Below are 23,046 nucleotides of genomic sequence, written 5' to 3'. Positions count from 1 at the left end.
CACTAGGGCTCTCTTTTTTACCTTTTCACCACCCTGGAGAGGCTGTCCTGGCTTTAAGTTGATTCTGGCTGGGCTGCTGCTTCATTTTCCTTTCCTTCCATACCTCAGAGATTCCTCGTCACTTTGCTGCTGAATTCTAGTGCCCTCTTTCATGCCCTCTTCAAGGTATGATTATCTACTTGCTGGTCTGGTCTTTCTTTCGGAGGACACAGTGCCTGGTACCTCTAGTCAGCCATCTTGAAGACCACCTCCTAGCAATGAGAGGATAATATTCTATGTGACGGCTTTAATATACGTGTCCAAACTGCTTCTTTTCTAGGGAAGCACTTACTCTAAGAAATAAATGTTATATAGTGCAAAAATATATTAAAGGGTCAGTTGGTGATGTAGTTTCAAGAGTGGCACTGAGGAAAACTTGGCACTTCCACAGGGTTGAGTTGGTTGAAATATATCTCAATCTTTGAGATTTTGAACCCAATGTTTTGAACTTTTTGAGATTTCGAGTAGTCCATGTGACATAACTTAACATTGTTTCTTGCCCAAATCAGTCATAGTGAAAAATAAAATCCAGCTAATATACTTTGAAATATCTTAATTCTATACTCTTTCAATGACCAAGGGGAGGCCCCCCACTACTTTACACAGAAAAGAAAACTCTATGAATCAGAATCTCTTCACACAAAGCCACTAAAATTGTGTCTAAATGGAGCAAAATTGTGACAGGTGGTAAAAGCACTCAGTGGCTGTTGTAGGCAGAATAATGTCCCCTCTGTCTCCCACCAAAGCTATCCACATTCTAACTCCTGGGTCCTGTGAATGTGCCACCTTGTAAGGCAAAGGGGAATTGAGGTTTCATGTGAAATTAAGGCTGTTAATCAGCTGACCTTAAAATAGGGAGATTATCTTAGATTATCCAGGTGGGCCCAATGTAATCATGAGTCCTAAAAAATGGAAGAGTGGGGAGAAGATGAATTCAGAATGTTGGAATGTGAGGACTCAACGCTCCTTTGCTGGCTTTGAAAATGGATGGAGGAAGCTATGGTGCCCAGGAATAGCCTGCCATTGCTGGGATAAAGGTGCAGGAAGAAAACTGCAGAGCTTCCAGAAGAAAGCTCAGCCCTGCTGACACCTTGATGTTGGCCCACTGAGATCCAACTGAAACCTGCAGCCTATAGAGCTGTCAGATAATGCATTTGTGTTGCTTTAAGCCACTAAGTTTGTTGTAATTTGTGATAGCAGCCGTAGGAAGCCCATGCAGTGTTTTAAAAGATGGAAGAAAATGCTGAATGATTATGCCCAGAGAAAGGTGGTAACTAAAGGAATTCCCTGAATCTTGGCCAGGCATACATGTACAGACCCAGGGAATTGCCTTTGAAAAGAGTGCTGAACAAATTGCCTTTAATCTGAGTGCACCTCTTTTTATAATTTAGATTTCTGGTGAAGTCTGGCTGACGTGATTGTGCATTTTTCCCATGTGCTGCACCTTTATCAGGGAGAGACAGACCCCTGCAAGGCTGCATGGAATAGGATGGTGCATTTTCCCAGTAAAAAAGGGGAGTGGTCTTCCCACACGCAGGGTGAAGGGTTACAGTGCGAAACAAAAGCAATAGGTATGGTTGAAAGTTCCCCCACCCTGCTGTAGGTCATTTTCAACTAAGAGGTCATCCAGATGGGATAGAAGGATACTGGAAACCAAACAGTAATCAAGTCATAACATGTAATATAAACTTATTTTTTTCTTTCTTTCTTTTTTTTTTTTTTTGAGACAGTGTCTTGCTCTGTCGCCCAGGCTGGAGTGCAGTGTCGGGATCTCGGCTCACTGCAGCCTCCACCTCATGGGTTCAAGAGATTCTGCTTCAGCCTCCTGAGTAGCTGGGATTACAGGTGCCCGCCACCATGCCTGGCTAAATTTTTGTATTTTTAAAAGAGACAGGGTTTCACCATGTTGGCCAGAATGGTCTTGATCTCCTGACCTCATGATCCACCCACCTTGGCCTTCCAAAGTGCTAGGATTGCAGGCATGAGTCACCGCACCCAGCCAGTAATATAAACTTTTAAAAGAGGTTTTGTGCTGGTTGGTTTTGGTTTATTCTTTTTTGAGGATTCAGTAAAAATCCCTGTGAGGAAAACGGAGAGAGGGAAAGGGAGACAGGGAGACAGGGAGAGGGAGAGAGAAAAAAGAGAACCTAAAACCTCCAGAAAACAACAGGCTTCAGTCCTTTTTGGGTGTAGTGCTCTCAATTCTTGGTTGATGCCCCAGAGGCAGACAGCAGGGTCAGCTATTTAAACATCTCCTAACATGGATTTCTGTTTCGAGGCAAAAGTCCCGACAGGAGCCATTTGGACGTTCACAGATCTCCTTGAATTTGCCCCTGGCTACATGCAGAAGAGGGTTATTGTAACCATTCATCAGTCTTTCTTTACTTTGTATTGAATTACATGGATGTAGGGGGCAGTGCCTGAAAATAATCTCGTGCGGATTTGCGTGTGTGTGTGTGTGTGTTATTTGATTTCTTAAACACTTAAAAATCTGCTGTCACACAAAAATTTGGATTTTTTGGTGTTCTTGAAAAATCTGAGAATATTGGGTGCACCTACATGACAAAAGGCTGGAGGTGAGTAGCCCGCTCCCCTTTACAAGTTCTAGAGCATGCAAGTTTCAGTTTATTTCTCCCTTATTATCTTCTAACACTGATGGGATATTTCAGCCTTTTAAAAAAAATTATTGTCTTCTACTATGGATTTTCCTGGAGTGAAAGAGAAGAAAATCTCTTTTGGCTTATCTCTTTTTATTTCTACACACACACACACACACACACACACACACACACACACACACACACACACACACACTCTATATGATAGATTATAATAGATGTATCTTTCATAAGTAGAACTGAAATATAGACCTAAAAGATAATATACTTTAATTGTTAGAGAGGATATTTTTCCTGTGGAAGGGAACAATATTCCTATGTGTTTAATACACAAATATATCTGTGCCAGTACTTGGTACACCCTGAGACTTCACTCACTACTTATATCTCTGGCACTGGTCTTTGAGGTTGCAATTTTTCTCTAGAAACCATGGCATATATTAAGAGTGAAACATTCAAGGCCTTCTTAAAGGCTCAAAAACTATACTTGTTGAAAACATTGAATAGTATTTCATTTATGTCCGAAGATATCACTGCTCTGGGAATAGGCTGCACACACTGAGGTATTTAGTTTGAAAAGTGTTTTAATTCTGAGCAGTCTTTGTATGTAACACAGAGCACCTTTTCCATGACAACTTCTTGGCAATAAGGGAGGTATAAAAACCAGCCCTTTTTTTTTTTCTATTCTGGAACACAAAAGCCAATTCTAGAATAGCTTTCAATCAGTACAGCAATTTTTATAAACATTCAATAAATGCCTATTGAATTGAACTGAAATCCAAATGTATTAGATTCCATTTAACTTTTCAATGGTCACAAAGCAGTTAGTGGATTGATGTGAAGACCAAATATATGTAATATCATATTTATATCTGTAATGCAAAGTGGGAAATAAAGGTCATGCTTTTCTGAAGACAATGGTAATTGTAAATGTTGACCACTTGGTAGAAACAAGCTGAAATCTGAGTTTTTTGATCCCTGAGCTTTCCATCTCTTCCTTTTATCTGTAAGTAGTCAGCTACTACGTATAGTAGTACCCAAGCCCACTGGCTTTCTGCTAAAATTGGCCCTTTGCAGCTGGAAGAGTCATAAGAGATTAGTATAGTGTAGAGGGTGAACCACTGACCTGTCTTGTGATATGTGATAAATCACTCTTGAACATCCCTCTGTGGTAGTACTTCTTGCCTGCTACTACAGGTGGTGTTTTCCCATCTGACCTCAATTCTTGATAATGAATTTCTTGAGGGCAGGAATCATATCTTATGCTCCTCTGTATGTATATTCCAGAATCTGATTAAAGTCTTGGCTTATAATAGCTATTCAGTAAATGATTGTGGAATAATTGATTAAAATACAGCTATTTTCTAACTTGCAATGTGTTTGTGCGGAAATTTGTTGTTACTCTCAGTTCACAGGTCTTTGAATCATGTGTACTATTTTACTATACCTGAGTCTATTGAGCATTACATTTTCAAACCACTTTTCGAGAAACTTAATACAGAACTACCATTTGACCCAGTAATCTCACTACTGGGTGTATATCCAAAGGAAAATAAATCAGTCTTGTAAAAAGACCTAAATTTGTATGTTCATCACAGTGGTATTCACAGTAGCAAAGATATGGAATCAAACTAGGTGTTCATCAACAGTGGATTGAATAAAGAAAATCTATTACATATATGTCATGGAATACTATGCAGCCATAAAAAGAACAAAATTGTGTCCTTTTCAGTAGCATGGATGCAGCTGGAGGACTTTATTCTAAGCAAATTAGCTCAGGAACAGGAAGCCAAATACCACATATTCTCAGTTATAAGTGGGAGCTGAGCAATGAGTGCATATGGACATAAAAATGGGAACAAGAGAGATTGGGTCTTACCAGGAGGGGAGGGAGAGGGAGTAGTCTGAATAGCTACCCTTTGGGTACACCCTACCTGCATGACAGAGTTATTCATACCCCAAACCTCAATATCACACAATATACCCATGTAACAAATCTGCACATGCACTCCCTGAATCTAAAATAAAGGTTGAAATTATTTTAAAAAATTGAAATTGCAAAGGGCTTTTAAAAATTATGGTGTACCATTGTTCAATTGCAAGAATTCAAGTAACATTAAGGATTTTAAAAATCTTTTGTTTTCATTTGTTCTTTGCTTGTAAACCCTGTGTATTGCATATTGTGGACACTATGTCTTTTCGAGCTATTTGCTTTAGGAACAAGAGCTAGAGTTACAATGAATATCATAGGCTGTCTTGTCTAGTCACTTACCTTAAAGATGAGGAAATAAGCTGACGGAAAGGAAGAAACATGCTCAAGATCACCCAGTGATCGAGGGAGGCAGATGATAGGGACAACACTAAGGCTTGGTATTCTGAGCCTCATTCCATTTTCCACTCTTGCCCTCTCTCTGTGTCCTCCTCTCCTCTCTAGCCTTCTACAAAAAGTTTGCAGTTCTGCTTCAATGTCTACCTAAGGACATCCAGAGGAGATGCCACCTCTCATTAGGCTGCATTCTTTAGCACCATCCTGTGTTTTCTTCTCCAGTCTTGTTGCATCCCATTTTTGACTGTGAGTCATGCTTCTGCCTGTGCTGTTCTATCCAATTAGTTGCTTCTATTTTGATTGAGTGACAGTGAAAACAAAAAAAAATTGTTTATCCAAATTTGGAATTTTTAAACCTTGATTAAAAGCATTGATTTCTTGGGGTTATATATGTAAGACACATATTTTAAAATATTTTTAACTGATTAAAAAATCAAACCCATGTATTTAGCCAGGATGACTATTTAACAAGTACTAGTGAGACAGAACTTCAGTAATGCCACAAGGGTAATAATCTTATAAGTCAGTCCCCGATGTTGTGTGCTACCAAGTTAATATAATTGGATATGGTATCTCCTTTTTTCAGCCTTTAGGAAGTCACAGAGAGGAACAGCACAACAGAACTCCAGAGTGGGATGTATAGGGAAAGCCAGGATACTAAAATAAAGCATTGACGCTGACATTTACCCCACCGTTGGGAAAGGCATTTCGGTTTCCAGGGCCTTAATTTTTTTCTCTATAAAACAGCAGAAATAGAGGCAATAAGTTGCTTATTCATCCTTGAATACACATGTTCAGGAGTTCCAGAAAATTTTTGGATCTACTTTTGGTGTCTGGTAATCACCTTGGGCCAATCCAAGAAGTCCTATACACACTTCTCCAAAGCATGTCTGTGCAAGGGGCCTTATACCTGTGATTAATGTTCACATGCTGAATGCAGTAGGCTATGCTCTGGTGTGGGGTCATCCCTGGTTCCTGTGTTTAAATTCTACATTACAAGACTAGATGCTGAGAAGGAAGAGGGACAGCCAGGGATGGAGATGGAACCTTAAGGGTAAAAGTCAAGCCCCAGGGACCAACAGTATTGGGGAGCAATAGGTTAAAGATTTCTTAGATTATAATAATATTTTCAAAGAGACTTCTTCCACCAATCCCTTCTGTCTGAGCCAACCACAGCTTTGGCATAGCTCTTATGCCAGTTCTTAGGATAACTAACTTTTGCCGAAAGAAACTAGAGGAGCTTTGGAGACCAAGATTTAGTAGAATAATGCCTGATTTTTAATTTTTGAGGCTAGTAAACTTGCCTAATTTGGAGATGGAATAAGAGGGTTTCAAAGACTTGAAACACCATTGACTTCATTTAACTGAGTTGCTATGGAGAATTAACGAATTAGATGGCTGCAGGCCTCTCAGCCAATGAGTCTTCCAGATTTCCTATTAGACCCCCTTTTCTGGTCATAGGTGATGGTGATTTCTCTTTGAGTCTTGAATCCCTGTAAGGTGTTACGCACTCTACTCTTACCAAGTTTATTTTGTTACCTGGTAGAACTTGGCTCATAAAGAAGAAAATGGTGAAGAGGAGGACAGCAATCCTCATGGCTGAAGAAAGAAGAAAGTTTGGCTTCATTTCCATGAGGCAGAGAAAACTTCCGTCTGTGGCTCTCTAGCACCAGCGGAATGTCTCTGTTTGGGTAATAAGAGTCTTTCTGTACCTCCTTAGGCATATTCATAGATAGAGGTGTTCTATGCATGCAAAATTGCTTTTATGGGAAGACTGAGAGTCCTTTTTTTATTGGACAGCCAGTTCATTAGAATGATGTGGGTGCACAGTTTTGGCCAGAAAACCTTGTTAAATGGGGACATAAGCTACAAACATTTTGGCAAAAGATGAAAGTTTATGAACAAACAACCATTTATATTGTTACAATAAATTAGACTGTGTTGAGAAATCAGTTGGTTTCATTAATGACCAGACATTTTGTTAGTGAACACTTCCCAGACTTTACTAGCCCTAAGAATTAATCACCCCACTTGCTCCTGGTCTGAAACTCCAAAGTGCTTTGTCTATGTTACAGTACTTACTGCCTTGTATGTTAGATTAGTGAATGTATATTTGCCTCATCCACTAATGTATGAGCTTCTTGCTTGCTGGGACAAGGCTATATTCCTCAGAACTGAGGAGGGAGTTGAATCATGTGGCTATTTATTCTCAAATCCTCTTCACCAAGTGGAACAAAACAACAGTGAAAGACCACCGCGCATGGAAGCAGGAGGTCTGGATTTGGATTCTAGATCTCTAGATCTATTACTAACTGGAGGTATGGATGTAGTCAGGAAAATTGTCTTCCTCAGGTGCTTCCTTGATAGCACCTATAAAGGTCGAGATCTGTTGGATCTAGATCAGGGGATTCTCAATCATTACTATGCAGAAAATCAACTGGGAGAGTTCCTTTGCAATACAGATGCTTAGTTCCATCTCATGATACTTTTATTTTTTTTAAATTGGTCAAGTATTTTTCATTAAATAATGTAAACTTTCTTAGTCTACATCTAATAAAACTCCCACCAGCATACAAATACATTGAACGATATTAGCAGCAGAATCTTTAAATAAAGTAACCATACACAACTATTAGGCCACTTTTTTTCATTGCTTAGTATTTCATGCTATTTGTCATCATTGTCATCATAATCACCCTCATCCTACATTGTTGAACACCCATCATGGACCATATGGCATAAACATTTTTCCTACTCATAAAGGAGCATATGTTCTCTATATGTATATAAAATTAATGTCTGAACAAAGTGGCTTAAACAAGGCAGAAGTTTGTTTCTCCCTCACTTAAATCTATAGTTCTACCTACCATGGCTAGTACAGATACCTGCCAAATTCATTAGGGACACAGGCCCCTTCCAGCTCTCTGTTCTGCTATACTTTAGAAGAGGCTCTAGTTTGGCTGCTAAATCCCCACCTATCATTTTTGAATTCCAGGCAGCAGGAAGGAAGAAAGCCAAGAGAGAAAAACAAGGAACATCTACCCCTCCTTTTAAATTTTTTAAGCAACCCCCTCTTGTTTTTTTTTAACAGAGTTTGTTGAGCTATGATTACATTTAAAAAGCTGTACATATTTAAGGTGTACATCTCAGTGAGCTCGGGGATAAGTATACACCATGAACACATCACTACCATCAAGATTATAAACATATCCTTCACCTCCCTAAGTCCCCCCCCTTTATTATTATTATTATTTTTTTTGGTAAGAAATTTTGGTAAGAATACAAAATCTACCCTTTTAGCACATTTTAAGTATGTAATACAGTATTCTTAGCTGTAAGCACTATGCTGTAAACGAGACCTCCAGAACTTACTTATGCGGTATATCTGAAACTTTGTACTCTAACCACATCTACCCATTTCCCCAGCACCACGGCCCCTGGCAACCACCATTCTACTCTCTGCTTTTGTGAGTTTGTCTATTTTAGATTTCAAATACAAGTGAAATCATATAGTAATTGTCATTCTGTGGTTGGCCTATTTCATATAACGTCATGCCCTCAAAGTCCATCCATGTTGTCACAAATGACAGGGTTTCATTATTATGTAACACTGAATAATATTCCATTGCATATATGTATTAGCCATTTATCCTGATACTCTCCCTCCACCTGCCTCCCAACAGTCCCCAGTGTGAGTTGTTCCCCTCCTAATATCCATGTGTTCTCACCGTTCTGCTCCCACTTGTAAGTGAGAATGTGCAGTGTTTGGTTTTCTGTTCCTAGGTTAGTTTGCTGAGGATGATGGCTTTCAGCTCCATTCATGTTCCTGCAAAGAACATGATCTCATTCCTTTTTATGGCTGCATAGTATTCCATGGTGTATATGTACCACATTTTCTTTATCCAGTCTGTCACTGATGGACATTTGGGTTGATTCCATGTCTTTGCTATTGTGAATAGTGCTGCAATGAACATATGTGTGCAAGTATCTTTATAATAGAATGATTTATATTCCTTTGGGTATATACCCAGTAATGGGACTGCTGGGTCAAGTGGTATTTCTGGTTGTAGGTCTTTGAGGAATCACCATACTGTCTTCCACAATAGTTGAACTAATTTACATTCCCACCAACAGTGTAAGTGTTCTTATATCTCAACAGCCTCATCAGCAGGTAGTTTTATTTTAAAAAATTTTTGAGAAACCTTCATACTATTATCTGAAATGGACATAGGAATTTGTATTTCCACCACAAGTATACAAGGGTTATCTTTTCTCCACATCCTCACTAATACTTGTTATACATCTTTTTGATAATAGCTATTCTAAGAGGTATCAGATGATATTTCATGGTGGTTTTTATTTGCATCCCCCTGATGATTAGAGATGGTAAGACTTTTTTCATATATTTGTTGGCCATTTGTATCTGTTCTTCTGGGAAATGTCTATTCAGATCTTTGCCCCTTTTTTTTTTTTTTTTTTTTTGAGATGGAGTCTCGCTCTGTCACCCAGGCTGGAGTGCAGTGGCATGATCTCGGGTCACTACAAGCTCCACCTCCCAGGTTCACACCATTCTCCTGCCTCAGTCTCCCAAGTAGCTGGGACTACAGGCACCTGCCACCATGCCCTGCTAATTTCTTGTAATTTTTTTTTTTTTTTTTTTTTTTTTAGTGGAGACAGGGTTTCACCATGTTAGCCAGATTTTTGCCCATTTAAAAAAAAATCAACTTTTATTTTAGATTCAGGGTATGCATGTGCAGGTTTTTACATTGGCACATTGTGTGATGCTGAGGCTTGGAGTATGGATGATCTTGTAACCCAGATAGAAAACATAATACTCAATAGACAGTTTTTAAGGCCTTTGTCCCCACCTTCCCTTCCCCCTCTAGTAGTCCCCAGTATCTGTTGTTCCGATCTTTACATCCATGTGTAACCAATGCTTTGTTCTCACTTATAACTGAGAACATATGGTATTTGGTTTTCTCTTCCTGCATAATTTTAGAATAATGGCCTCCAGCTGCATCCATGTTGGTGCAAAGGACATAATTTTTTTATGGTTGTGTAGTATTCCATGGTGTACATATACTGTATTTTCTCTATCCACTCTAACATTGATGGGCATCTAGGTTGATTCCATGTCTTTGCTATTGCAAATAATGCTATAATAAATATATGAGTGCACACTTCTTTATGGTAGAACAATTTATTTTCTTTTGGATATAAGGGTCTGTCCCCATGGCTGCTGTCAAGGGTCAGTGTTGAGTGCCTGCAGCTTTTCCAGGCTCAGGGTGCAAGCTGTCAGTGGGTCTACCATTCTAGGGTCTGGAGGATGGTGGCTGTCTTCTCAGAGCTCCAATAGGCAGTGCCCCAGTGTGGACTCTGTTGGGGCTCCAACCCCACATTTTCCATCTGCACTGCTGTAGTAGACATTCGCCATGAAGTCTCCATCCCAGCAGCTTCTACTGGACATACAGGCTTTTCCATACATCTTTAGAAATCCAGGCGAAGTCTTCTGATATGGTTTGGCTCTGTGTCCCCGCCCAAATCTCACCTCAAACTGTACTCCCATAATTCCCACATGTTGTGGGGGGACACAGTGGCGATAACTGAATCATGGGGGGCAGTTTCTCCCATGCTGTTCTTGTGGTAGTGAATAAGTCTCACGAGTTCTGATGGTTTGATAAGGGGAAACCAGTTTTGCTTGGCTGTCATTCTCTCACTTGCCTGCTGTGATGTAAGACATGCCTTTTGCCTTCTGCCTCCCCCCAGCCATGTGGAACTGTAAGTCCAATTAAACCTCTTTCTTTTGTAAATTGCCCAGTCTCAGGTATATCTTTATCAGCAGTGCACTCCTGTACTTTGTGCACCTGCAGGTTTAATACCCCATGGAAATTGCCAAGGCTTATGACTTGCACCCTCTAAAGCGCTGGCCCAAATTATGTCTGGGGCCCTTTTAGCCATGGCTGGAGCTGGAGTGGCTGAGACCTAGAATGCTGTGAGCACTGTCCTGTGCTTGCACTGGACCCAGCCCACAAAACGATTCTTACCTCCTAGGCCTCCAGGCCTTTGAGGGGAGGGGCTGCCACCAGCCAAGGTCTCTGAAATGTCTTTGAGGCCCTTTCTTCATTGTCTTCTATTAGCATCTGCTTTCCTTTTAGTTACCCAAATTTCTGCAGCCTGCTTGAATTTCAGACAATACCAGTGGTCTTACAAGTACTACATGACCCCTATAACACTTCCTGACTTCATTTCTGCAATATATTTTATTTTTTTACATCATCATGAACATTGAAACTTTTTATATCTATTCACCTTCCATTTGTTTTCAAGTCCAGTTTACCTCCAAAGAATTTTAGAATATAGAGTCTCCAGAAGATTCTAGTTTGTCTTGTTTCTTGCTGTATCCCTTGACTGCGAATGCTTTCTAGTACATATAATACACTCAAAAGTACTTATGAATAAAAAAAAGGAATTAATCTTCACATTTTTCCTTCAAAATAGACTTAACTCTTTGGTTTCCAACTTTATGTGAGGGTTTTTAGTAGTAATCTCAAAAATCCAATCAAATTGAACAGGGAGTGTCTCCAGAATGAAGTTTTTGATTAGATTCCGTGTCTGTGCAATCGGGACATGTCTCTTGGAATGTAGTGGTGATTAGGTTTATTAATTTTTTATATATATAAGGGGAAGCCAATCAGAGGATGCATTTTCCCAGAGAAGGAGCATCTGAAGAGTTTAAGACCTTGGGGAAAGAGAGTCTTGCTGCTTGCCTGTGGGACTTGCCTTGGAAGGTAGATAAGTTCACTGCATCCTCCAACTTTTTATTTTTGGTGAGTTCTCCAAGCACTGAGATGTGAACTGGCCTCATTCCCTTACAATGATACTGTTACCAGTAGAAGAGATTCCAGTTACTGGCAGCATATCTGCATGGGTCCATAAGCAGCTTCAGTCCTTGCCTCCTCAGAAGAAAGAATTCGACTGAAGGGCATACAGCAGAAAAAGAGACTGAGCGGTAAGTTTCAGAGTAGGAGTGGAAGTTTATTTAAAAAGGCTTTAGAACAGGAAGGAGAGGAAAATTCTCTTGGAAGAGACCCGAGAAGATGCCTGAAGGTCCAAGAAAGAAAAGAGAAGAGTCTTTAACCTTGATCCTGCGATGGGTTTGCCTCTTTTCCGTGATTCTTCCTTTAGGGAGAGTTTCCGGCATGCACAGTGCTTTCCTTACCCTTTGAAACTGAGCATGCACGGTGTGTTTAGGGAGTTATATGCATGTCCATCTGAAGCTTTCTTTCCTTTTCCGGTGGAGTGTGCCCCCAGAAGATTATGCTTTGCCATTTTTGTCTCTTAACATGCATGCCCAAGAAGTTGCTTCTTCCTGGGGTCTGCATTTAATTAACATTTTTGATGTTAACAGGTGTAGACCATCAGGAAATGGCCTCTCTCTGGTGCTGCCTAATTATCATTTTTAGAGAGGCAATGTGATAATTGACAGGCCATCACCTGACATTTCTAGTGGGTAGGGGAAGAGTCCTCTCCTGTCCTGCTCATGCTCTTCTACCTGTAGCAAGACAAGCCTTGTATATCATTAGACATTTGCCCCATCAAGGCAGCATCTCATTATTACATTTTATTGTGTGAATTGTTACTTCACATTCTCATATTCTGTGTTCACTATTTGTGTGCCTTTTCCATTTTTGTTTTGGCCATATCTCATTATTTTAACTGCCTCCTCCAAGATTCTAGGTCTGTATTGACCAATATAGTAACTACTAGGCACATGTGACTATAAACTGTAAATTAATTATAATTAAATGGACAATGCAGATATAGAGAATTTTTTTCATCACAGAAAATCATGTTGGGCATGTTGGCTACCACTTATTTTTAAATTCTATTTGTGTGGTTTATAGTTAAATTATATTCTGCTTCTCTATATTCATTTCCTTTCACAGATTTTCTCAAGCAATTTTTAAATTTCATTCATTTACCTTATTGAGGTAAGTACTTAGATTACTTTTTTAAAATAATGCACAGCAAATAATTTTTCCATCGATATTGTTTTAGCTTTATTGTATTGGTACTTTTACGTACTATATTCAGGTATTATTATTTTTCATAACGTACTTTAAAAATTGTGCCAAATTTATTTAAAATAGATTTATCCCTTGATTTTCAGATGTTAGATTCTGTCTTCCATTGCTGTATTTTAATTTAATTTAATTTTATTGTATGTAAATATGTTGCATATTCCTTTTTTTAAAATGTGAGATATTTCCTCTCTCCTGTTACACAAACTTTGTATGCAGTGTTCATTATGCACTTTAAAAATAAATATTTTGTTTCAGGGCATGGTGCTTTCACACATAAAACCTTAGAATAATTTTAAATTCCATTCCACTTTCACCATTCCTGAACTGCTTTGAATATATTGGAGGTTGGAAGCCATGAGAGGCTTGCAATCCTGTCAAGATAATAGGATTTTCCATTTATAGTGTAATCTGACTTGCAATCCCATCAAGATAATAGGATTTTCCATTTATAGTATAATCTGACATATATTCGTTTTGGTTTCATACTTTAAAAAAATCTATTCTCTTTTACTCTGTGGTGATCTCTGCTTTTCTATTTGTTCATTGCTAGAATGTCAGCTTGCTGTTTCCCTAGCACCTGAGATGTCATTCAACATTGTATAGCACTGGTGTTGAGAATTGAGAGAATCTACTAAATAGTAGGACTTTTCGAGACTGCAGTTCTGAATTAAAAGGAAGGGAAAGGACAGGCAAAACAATATAGACATCAGCTATTTTTACTGAAGATCTGTTGGAGAACATGGTTTTGTTGTCCAGGAACTTGAGACCTAATACCGCATTCCTAATACTTCACTAAGGTGTGTCTAAATAGCCGTGAAAGGGCTAAGAAGTCACAAGTCGGCCTCTTAATTTTTACGGGTGCCCTTAAAATATTAAGGTAATATTGAGGATGCAGAATGGCTCATTCCTCATGACTTTTTAAGAGATCTGGGCTGGGCACGGTGGCTCACGCCTGTAATCCCAACACTTTGAGAGGCGGAGACTGGCGGATCACCTGAGGTCAGGAGTTCCAGACCAGCCCGACCAAAATGGAGAAACCCCGTCTCGACTAAAAATACAAAATTAGCTGAGCACGATGGCGCATGCCTGTCATCCCAGCTACTCAGGAGGCTGAGGCTGGAGAATTGCTTGAACCCAGGAGGTGGAGGTTGCGGTGAGCCGAGATCATGCCACTGCACTCCAGCCTGGGCAACAAGAGTGAAACTCTACCAAAAAAAAAAAAAAAAAAAAAAGAGAGAGAGAGAGACATCTGGAGGGAGATACTAAGCTGTGCAGGCTCTCATCTTGAAGTCACCAAATACATAAGTTGTTATTTCTGCTCTGGTGAAAAGTTTGTCAATACATTTTTTTCCATGAATTAATGAAAATTTCAGACTCATAACATAAGTTTTTAAAAGTTTCTCCTAAAGATTGCTTGTGTATGTATGTGTTTTAAAATATATTTAATCTCTACATCTTGAAATAGTTTTTATAGATTCCACACAAGAATCCTTTATGAAATAAGTATGCTTTAACTTTCTTATAATATTTGTCCTTTTTTGTCCCTGGCACGGTCTGTATATGACCAGTTAAATTACTTTTAGTTCATGTTTGGGTTATAATTACACACAAATATTCTCTAAAGCCCAAATCTTATTTTGATATTCGAGGAAGAGTTTACTTGGTAATAATATTAAGGGTTACAGCTGGTTACACTGAAGCTTTGTCGGCATTCTCTAATATCTTATTTTTTTTGAAGGAATATTTGTTCTGCTTGAATTATAGACTACATAATACATGTACTGTCAGGTACATTCATGGAAGGGACAGGCAGATGGAGTCATATGTTACTGGAGTCTTGATGAACAGATGTAGAAAATAGTCCAAGGAATAAGAAAAAAGTTGATATTGAAAAGTGCTTGTTGAAGTCTGTAAATGTGCATTAAATGTGGCAGTAAAAATAGACACAATGATGTTTGGGAACTGGGGTCTAAATGCCGGAGTCCCCAGAATCATAGAGAACCTTGGTTAGGGGAGTAATTTTGTCAAAAAGCAAGAAGAGGCAGTGACAGGCAGAATATAATTAAAAGTATTGCTGGGCCATTTTCTAATTTTGTAATTTTGTCATATTGTTCAAACCCTGTTGATCATTTATTAAATTGGTAAATAAACTGTAATCAGCAGGGTTATTATGAGGGTTAAATAAGGAAATATATGTACATCTGTAAGCACAATGTCACAATTAATACAAAGTTACCCTTTTTATTTTTCCTGGACTTCATGTACAAATGGGTCAGTAAATTTTTTGTTTATGACACACAATTATCACTTGCACATAAAATATATTTAATTATTTTTATATTTTTAGCAGGGAAATAATACATGCCTGTTTTCCCCTGTCTCAAACACATACATTCATATAAACGTATGCACCTATATACCTACATATCTATGTACGAATATATACATGGACATCGGTATTTCTCAGCAAATATGTATCATGATAATCAGAGATATTGCAGCTAACAAAGAGTAATATAAACCATGATTGCAAGAATTTTAGATACCACATTAGTAAAACATCAGATTGAGCTGCTAAATTTCTCCCACCCCTAAGTCATTTTGTATTTTCTGAGCATCCTAGAGGATTGTGACTGTATACACAGGACAGAAACACCATGACTCAGGGTACTCCTGCTAATTTCCGATGCAGGAGATTTTAAGGGCTAGATTAGCAGGATGGGAGTGTTGACCCTCTAAGTGAAATAAATCCCTCAATTGATTATCCCCATCCTAAAACAGATTTTTTTTTTTTGAGAGAGAGTCTCACTCTGTTGCCCTAGCTGGAGTGCAGTGGTGGGATCTCGGCTCACTGTAATCTCTGCCTCCCGGGTTCAAGAGATTCTCCTGCTTCAGCTTCCTGAGTAGCTGGGATTACAGGCAAGCACCACCATAACCAGTTAATTTTTGTATTTTTAGTAAAGACGGGGTTTCACCATGTTGGCCAGGCTAGTCTCAAACCCTTGACCTCAGGTGATCCACCTGCCTTGGCCTCCCAAAGTGTTGGGATTACAGGCGTGAGCCACCGCACTCGACCCTAAAACAGATTCTTACTTGATTATTTCCACGTTCCAAGGGGAAATACAAAAGTCAGAGTTGAGTGAAAGTAAAAGTGGAGTAAGGCTTCAGAAGGCTGTGGTGGGTGTTGGAGAAACATTGCTAGGGCATAAAGCTAGGATAATAAAATCTGAGAATCCCAGGGTTTATCTATAGGTGGAAATCATATTCCACATGTGGATGGAGTCAGGGATCCCTGTGTTTTAAAATCAGTGAGGGAATTGAATATCTGGACTTGTGCCAATTAACATACAAAACTCCGTGCTTTTGATGTTCTCATTCAGAAGATATCTGTGTTCCTTCTTGGTTAGCAACCATAGTCATAGGCTTCCTAATTTTGACCACAGGAAAAGAGGAGAGGCCTCTGCATGTTTGTGTCTGTTGGTTAGGCTGTGGTGCAGCTGGTGTCACACTTCAGTGAAAGTCTGGCTTTTCATCACAGGTTGATCTGAAAATTGTGCACAAGACTGGTGTCTCACATGTTCTTTCTCCAACCTCAGCTTTTCTTAGTGCCTAAGGTGTCTGCAAGTGGAAATCCAGAGGAAGACAGAGAGAAACTGAGTTCCTGACAATGCATTCACTAGTGAGTAGGGGATGCCTCTTTCTACTGAAATTATACCCATATTGCTGGCAAATGGACAGTTTTCTCCAATTTGCATGGGTGTTTCAGTTTTATTCTTTTTTTGTTTGTTTTTATGATGTAAAATCCACCCAGCCTGAGTCTTCCAAATGCAGTCAGGAGGCTTTCAGGTGTCTGGCCTCCAATTAAGTTTTCTCAGGACTCTAGGTTGGGTATCGTGTGTCAAAGACTCCTAAATTATCAATATAATTTCTAATATTACACTACTTTATTCCAGCCCTCATTAAGACTATTTACAAAAAAAGATATTAGAGGTTTCATTTATATATTTCTTTTTCTTCTATCCATCCTATAATCTCATAGGGAAATAATTGACCCATTAACTGTACTGTTGGCTGAAATAGACTTAGGATTGTGATGAATGCAGGCGACAGAAATGAATGAAGAGCAGAACATCACAGCCCAACAATGAGTCTGATGTTCTAGCAGCTGAGTTCAATAAATCCAGTGTAATAGGACTTGGGCAAGAGCTGTGCAGTGTTGAGGGAAAAGAAGAGTTTGATAAAATATATTTGAGCTTTTAAAAACTTTGTGAAAGGACAACTAAAGAAGTCATTACTATTCTTATCCCCATTCATTTTACCTTTTGGTAATTAACCTTTTTGCCTTCTGGTAACTGAAAGTAACATATAAGAAATATAATTATTTAATTATGGTTGCACACTCAGAAGAAGGAATATAGTAGATAGAGTACAATTTAGGGTTCTGTGTAAATGCTTTATAAGGGCTGGTTAGAAAAAAAAAAAAACAATGAAGAGGCTTTTTTAATCTTTGAACAAGTGAAGTGAGAAGGTAAATTTAAAAGAGAAACAATGATAACTGATGTTTAGATTGCCGAGAGAAAGTTGAGAACAGGAGGCTTCATATCACAGGAATCATCGGACTAAGATTTCCTCAGTATAGCAGCCTCAGCGGTCTTGTCTTGTGCTGCTACACTGTCTTTAAGCCTTGTCATGAACACCTGAATTATATAACATTAGAGAGACTAAATGTATGAATTGAATCCTATATTCTGCATAAAGCTTGTTCAGTTCTGAAGAATGCTGGAGTCTGGTTCATTACTTTCTAACTTTTTAATGAATAAAGGACCAATGACTTATATTTAATAAATATTTGCTAGATAGGAAACATGTTTTCTATTAGTTCATTAGATTATTCAAAACACATCATAGGTCTTTTAACCATTTGATTGGTGAGAAACCCGTGGTTCATCTAGATAAATAATTTATTTCATCACAGTCATGTTTAAAAAGTAGTAAATCATGGTTATTTGCCTTGTGACAAATCTGTAATTTACTTGAAATTCATGGTAAATTTCATTTTATTTATGAATGTTCAAGTGAAAATTTTATAATCAGTTATGTAGAGGTGATTAACAGATTACTGAAAAATATCTGGGTTATATTATGCCACACCTCATGCGATATTTCTTTATAGTAAACTTTAATGGATTCAGAGTGGGTATATCTCTGTGAGTGAATCTGAAAGGCAGATACCAGCTTAGTACTGAGAATGAACTGGCTGGAACCAAAAACACTGAGTATTCTGAATACCCAGCTCCTAGCTATGTCATCTCAGCCTTCCTCTTCCAGACATTGAAAGGGATTTCTCTGTCTAAACTAAAATGTCTGTGACGTTTTAGGAGAAAGTGACTTTTGAAGATGTAGCTATTGACTTCACCCAGGAAGAGTGGGCCATGATGGACACATCCAAGAGAAAGCTGTACAGAGATGTGATGCTGGAAAATATCAGTCACCTGGTGCCCCTCGGTGAGTCCCTCAACATTCACGTACATATGTAGACACACATTCTCTCATTCATTCAATAAGTGTTAGAACAGCTTCCCCATATCTCACTCTAATCTCTTCTCTGATTCTCTCACAGATCTCATCTGAAAAAAGTTTGAACTCTCTAAATCTATCTGAAATGAATATCTGTCTTTTTATTTTATTTTATTTAGCTTGTCACTCAATTAGAATGTAATCTTGACAAGTATTTCATGGTTTCTTTAGTACTCAGTCTCTAATACTCATAACAGACCTGGGAACATAATGAATATTTTCAATGTATTAAATTAAATATTTTCTAAATAACTCTTCTGCTTTAGTCTATGCTTAAGCTGAGACCAATTAGTGAAAACAATAGCAATATGTTTTCCATATAGAACACCAATTATTTTTGTAAATAGAATGTTTTTTTTTGTTCTGCGTGAGAATAATAATAAACACAATGTGCAGAGATTTAATTACTCTCTTTCTGAAAAGATTGTGTATTATGCATTGTGTCTTGGAACTTAGGCATGGACTCAGCATTCATAGGTCCTGACTATTTTGAATTTCCTTTTCCTGATGGCCCTTTGGTTTGGATTTATTTTCTAGTCTCACGTTGGGTCAGAAAAATCCTGGGGAGTTTTCTGTGTTCTAGGTCTTGTGGCCTGAGCTGACCTTCACTGTTTTTATTCTTCCTTGATAGCCTGCCTTACACTTGGTGATAATGCACATTTATTGACAGTGAACTCAAAACACATGTATTCTTTCCACTAACAGGGTACCAGATAAGCAAATCCTATATAATTTTGCAGCTGGAGCAAGGAAAAGAGCTGTGGCGGGAAGGAAGAGAATTTCTTCAAGACCAGAATCCAGGTAAGCAACAGGGTCCTGTGCTCTAATAGGAGGAGTTGCTTTGTCAATGAATAATATCAGTTGAATATTAATTAGTGGTTTTATTAAATGAGTGATGATTTCTAAAATGTAGGTTAGGCTACTGGAGCAGAATTCCTTAGATGTTATTATCATTTTGTTCTTGTGTCAGATGCTACTCTTGTGTCCTCCTCTTTTTCTTTTCTTTTAATTTTGGGAAAAAGATAATTCATGTACTTGGCTGGGGTTAAACTTTCATATGCTGACTCTTTCCCTGATATCCCTGTGAAGACTATCCCTCTATTTACTTGCCTGATATCTCATCACCATTTTAACTCTATTCACATTTTAATTTTAAAAATCTTTTCTAATTTCTGACACTGTACAATCTATTTCTTCTATTCAAGTAGTTTCTTCATTTGACACACTTGCCACATCTAAGTGTCAATTTTTGAAAAAAAGTAAATGGGCCTTGGGGCTTTTCAAACAATTTTATTACCATAATACCAATGTAACAATTTATTTTTCAATTATTTCAGACAGGGAAAGTGCCCTTAAGAAAAAACACATGATATCCATGCATCCTATCATCAGAAAAGATGTATCCACCAGTATGACAATGGTAAGTTTTATAGCTGTGTACACCAGTCATCTAAGTTAAAGACATGGTAATGGGTTAAGTTAGTAATGAAGCACAATCACCTGAGTGTAATTAGGCTGGCATTAAGTGCTTTCTAAGCAAAGAAAAAAACTGGAGACTTTGAATTTAGTGAATACATTGACCTGTGTTCTAAACCATAACATGAGATCTCTAAAATAGAGCAAGTGCATATACATTGCTCATGCCCAGACATTGAAAGATATTGATATCATCACAATTATGCAATAACTCTACAGTTGAGATGTTACAGAAGAGAACATATCTGTGTCTGCAGGAGTTAATCTGTATGCAAATGTCAATCGAGAAAAATGACAAGACAAGTCTCAATCATTTTAGGAGATTTATTTGCCAAAGTTAAGGACATGCATCCAGGGTACAGGTGTATGCCTTTCTCCAAAGATGATTTTGAAGGCTCCAAATTTAAAGGGGAAAGGGTGGGATATTGAGAAGTATACAATTTTCATGTAAAAGGTGGGTAGAAAAAATAGTCATTCATGCATTTTTCTGGCTTAGTGAATCTGGATTTTTTTACATAACATGACATAAACAAATGAGGCAGAGGAATAATGCAGGAAAGCTGCATTTTTACATAAGACAACATAGGCAACATGGGGCAGGGAAACAATCAGATATGCATTTGTGTCTGGTGAACTGGGGATGACTGCACCTGTAAAGACAAGTTATCAGTTTGCATTGCCATGGTGTAATTTTAACAGCTCATGAGGAATTTCCTTGTGGGCAAAATATGGGGGAGGCTTATAGCTTTTCATCTTGTAGCCATATTATTTAGGAACCAGAAGGGGGAGGCAGGTTTGTGTGACCCAGTTCCCAGCTTGATTTTTCCCTTTGGTTAAATGAGTTTGGGGTCCCAAAATTTAATTTCCTTTCACACAAGAAACATTGGAAAGATTTCAACAGGGGTCTACCACTGAATATTTGGTCTAGGATTCAAAGGTAGTGAAATGAATGTATAGATATATGTGGGTAAACCATTAAGAGCTTTTAATCTTTGTCCCAAAGGAGAACTCTCTCATTCTGGAGGATCCTTTTGAATGTAATGATTCGGGAGAAGATTGCACTGACAGTTCCACAATAACTCAGTGTTTGTTAACTCATAGTGGAAAGAAACCCTGTGTCAGCAAACAGTGTGGAAAATCCCTTCGTAATCTTTTGTCCCCTAAACCACATAGACAAATTCATACTAAAGGTAAATCATATCAATGTAATCTATGTGAAAAGGCCTATACTAATTGCTTTCACCTTAGACGGCACAAGATGACTCACACTGGAGAGAGGCCACATGCATGTCATCTATGTGGAAAAGCCTTCACTCAGTGTTATCATCTTAGAAGACATGAGAAAACTCACACGGGAGAGAGGCCATATTCATGTCATCTATGTGGAAAAGCCTTCACTCAGTGTTCTCACCTTAGAAGACATGAGAAAACTCACACGGGAGAGAGGCCATATAAGTGTCATCAATGTGGGAAAGCCTTTATTCAATCCTTTAACCTTCGAAGACATGAGAGAACTCACCTTGGAAAAAGTGTTATGAATGTGATAAAAGTGGGAAAGCCTTTAGTGAAAACTCTGGCTTTAGAGGAAACAAAATAATTTACACTGGAGAGAAACCACATGCTTGCCTTCTATGTGGGAAGGCCTTCAGTCTGTCTTCCGACCTTAGATGACATGAGAGAACACACACTGGAGAAAAGGCATATGAATGCCATTTATGTGGGTAAGCCTTCAGTCAATGTACTAATCTTAAATAGCATCAGAAAATTCACCCAGGAGAGAAAATTATAAACTTCTTCAGAACATATTCTGACTTTAGATGACACGGTGTTAGGAATGACGAAGGTGAGGAATGTGGAAGAGACTTCAGCTGTAGTTGTAGCATCTAAACATGCCAAAAGACTCACATTTTGAAGAAATACTGTAATCAACATGGAAGATACTTCAGTTACCTTTATTCTCCAGCCCACATCAATAAATTCATATGGAAGAGAAATTGTATGACATGTATGTACCAAAGACTTGTTAGTGATCTGAGCATAAATGACATGAGAGAGCTGAAACTGTCAACATAATCAACTAAAAGTCTTCAGCAACAGCTTTAACTTAAAACATGTGGGACTTTCAGGTAGAGAATCTCTAACTCTGCATTCAGTGTGAAAATGTTTTTATTTGCAATTTATTGTCAAATAACATGAGAAAACTTTACTTGGATGAACCCTTTATTTGTATTTTCTGTGAATAAACATTCAGCCAAGCACCAGGCTTGATGTTCACAAGAAAACACAGTGATAAAATGCTGCTAAAATGGAAAATAAGAGAGGAAAGCCTTCATAAGCTAAATAACAAGGGAAAGTCTTTTCAAGGGCAACGAATACTCTTGGAATACCAAATACTTCTTACTGGAGAAGTTATGCAATGAAAAATCATGAGCAATCCTTTCTTCATAGAGCAACACTTGTGGCACATGTGAGATTTCTCACTGGACAAAACATGGTTAGCATCTTGAAAGGAGAAAATTCTTTAGTGGTAATTCATTTCTTAGTTGACATTAAGTTTCTCACATTGAGGAGCTATCAAACTTGAAAATCACTGTGGAGAAACCTGATAGATTTCTCATCAGAAAAGTGAGTCAAGAAGGTGGACCCCTAGAAAAAACTCTTAACACACACTTTAGCAAAATAATTCAGAAATTTGGGAAAATATCTATTCATAAAAATGTGGCATGTAAATGCATAATAGCAAAGTGACCAAGGAATAAATTGAATGCAGAATCATATAAGAAATCTCATTAAACTTTTCCAAAAGATCAATACTTACAAATATTGAAAGAATACAATCTGTTGTTGAAAAAACTTAGTATGTTGATGAAGCCCTTGTTTCATTTATGCAGCCCTAACAAATTGATTTGCATCTGCACTCCTTGGG

The 23,046-nt window shown here is 38.2% G+C and overlaps 1 protein-coding gene and 1 pseudogene across 1 annotated transcript; one reads left to right on the top strand and one right to left on the bottom strand.

Annotated features, from left to right (window-relative positions):
• Positions 1-932: 932 nt before the first annotated feature.
• On the bottom strand, positions 933-6,580 carry LOC129398590 (beta-defensin 108B-like; annotated as a pseudogene).
• Positions 6,581-16,571: 9,991 nt separating this feature from the next.
• Positions 16,572-21,822, top strand: LOC129398586 (zinc finger protein 705D-like). The gene is given in 7 exon segments (XM_055116278.2): positions 16,572-16,746; positions 18,446-18,572; positions 19,350-19,445; positions 19,982-20,064; positions 21,124-21,398; positions 21,483-21,643; positions 21,646-21,822. Coding segments are annotated over 7 exon segments (900 nt in total). The 5' UTR covers positions 16,572-16,734; the 3' UTR covers positions 21,792-21,822.
• The last annotated feature ends 1,224 nt before the right edge of the window (positions 21,823-23,046 follow it).

This window comes from Pan paniscus, chromosome 7 (assembly GCF_029289425.2).
Source record: "Pan paniscus chromosome 7, NHGRI_mPanPan1-v2.0_pri, whole genome shotgun sequence".
Taxonomy (NCBI): Eukaryota; Metazoa; Chordata; class Mammalia; order Primates; family Hominidae; genus Pan; species Pan paniscus.
The sequence above is the reverse complement of the archived record's forward strand: the minus strand, read 5'-3'. Positions and strand labels throughout refer to the sequence as shown.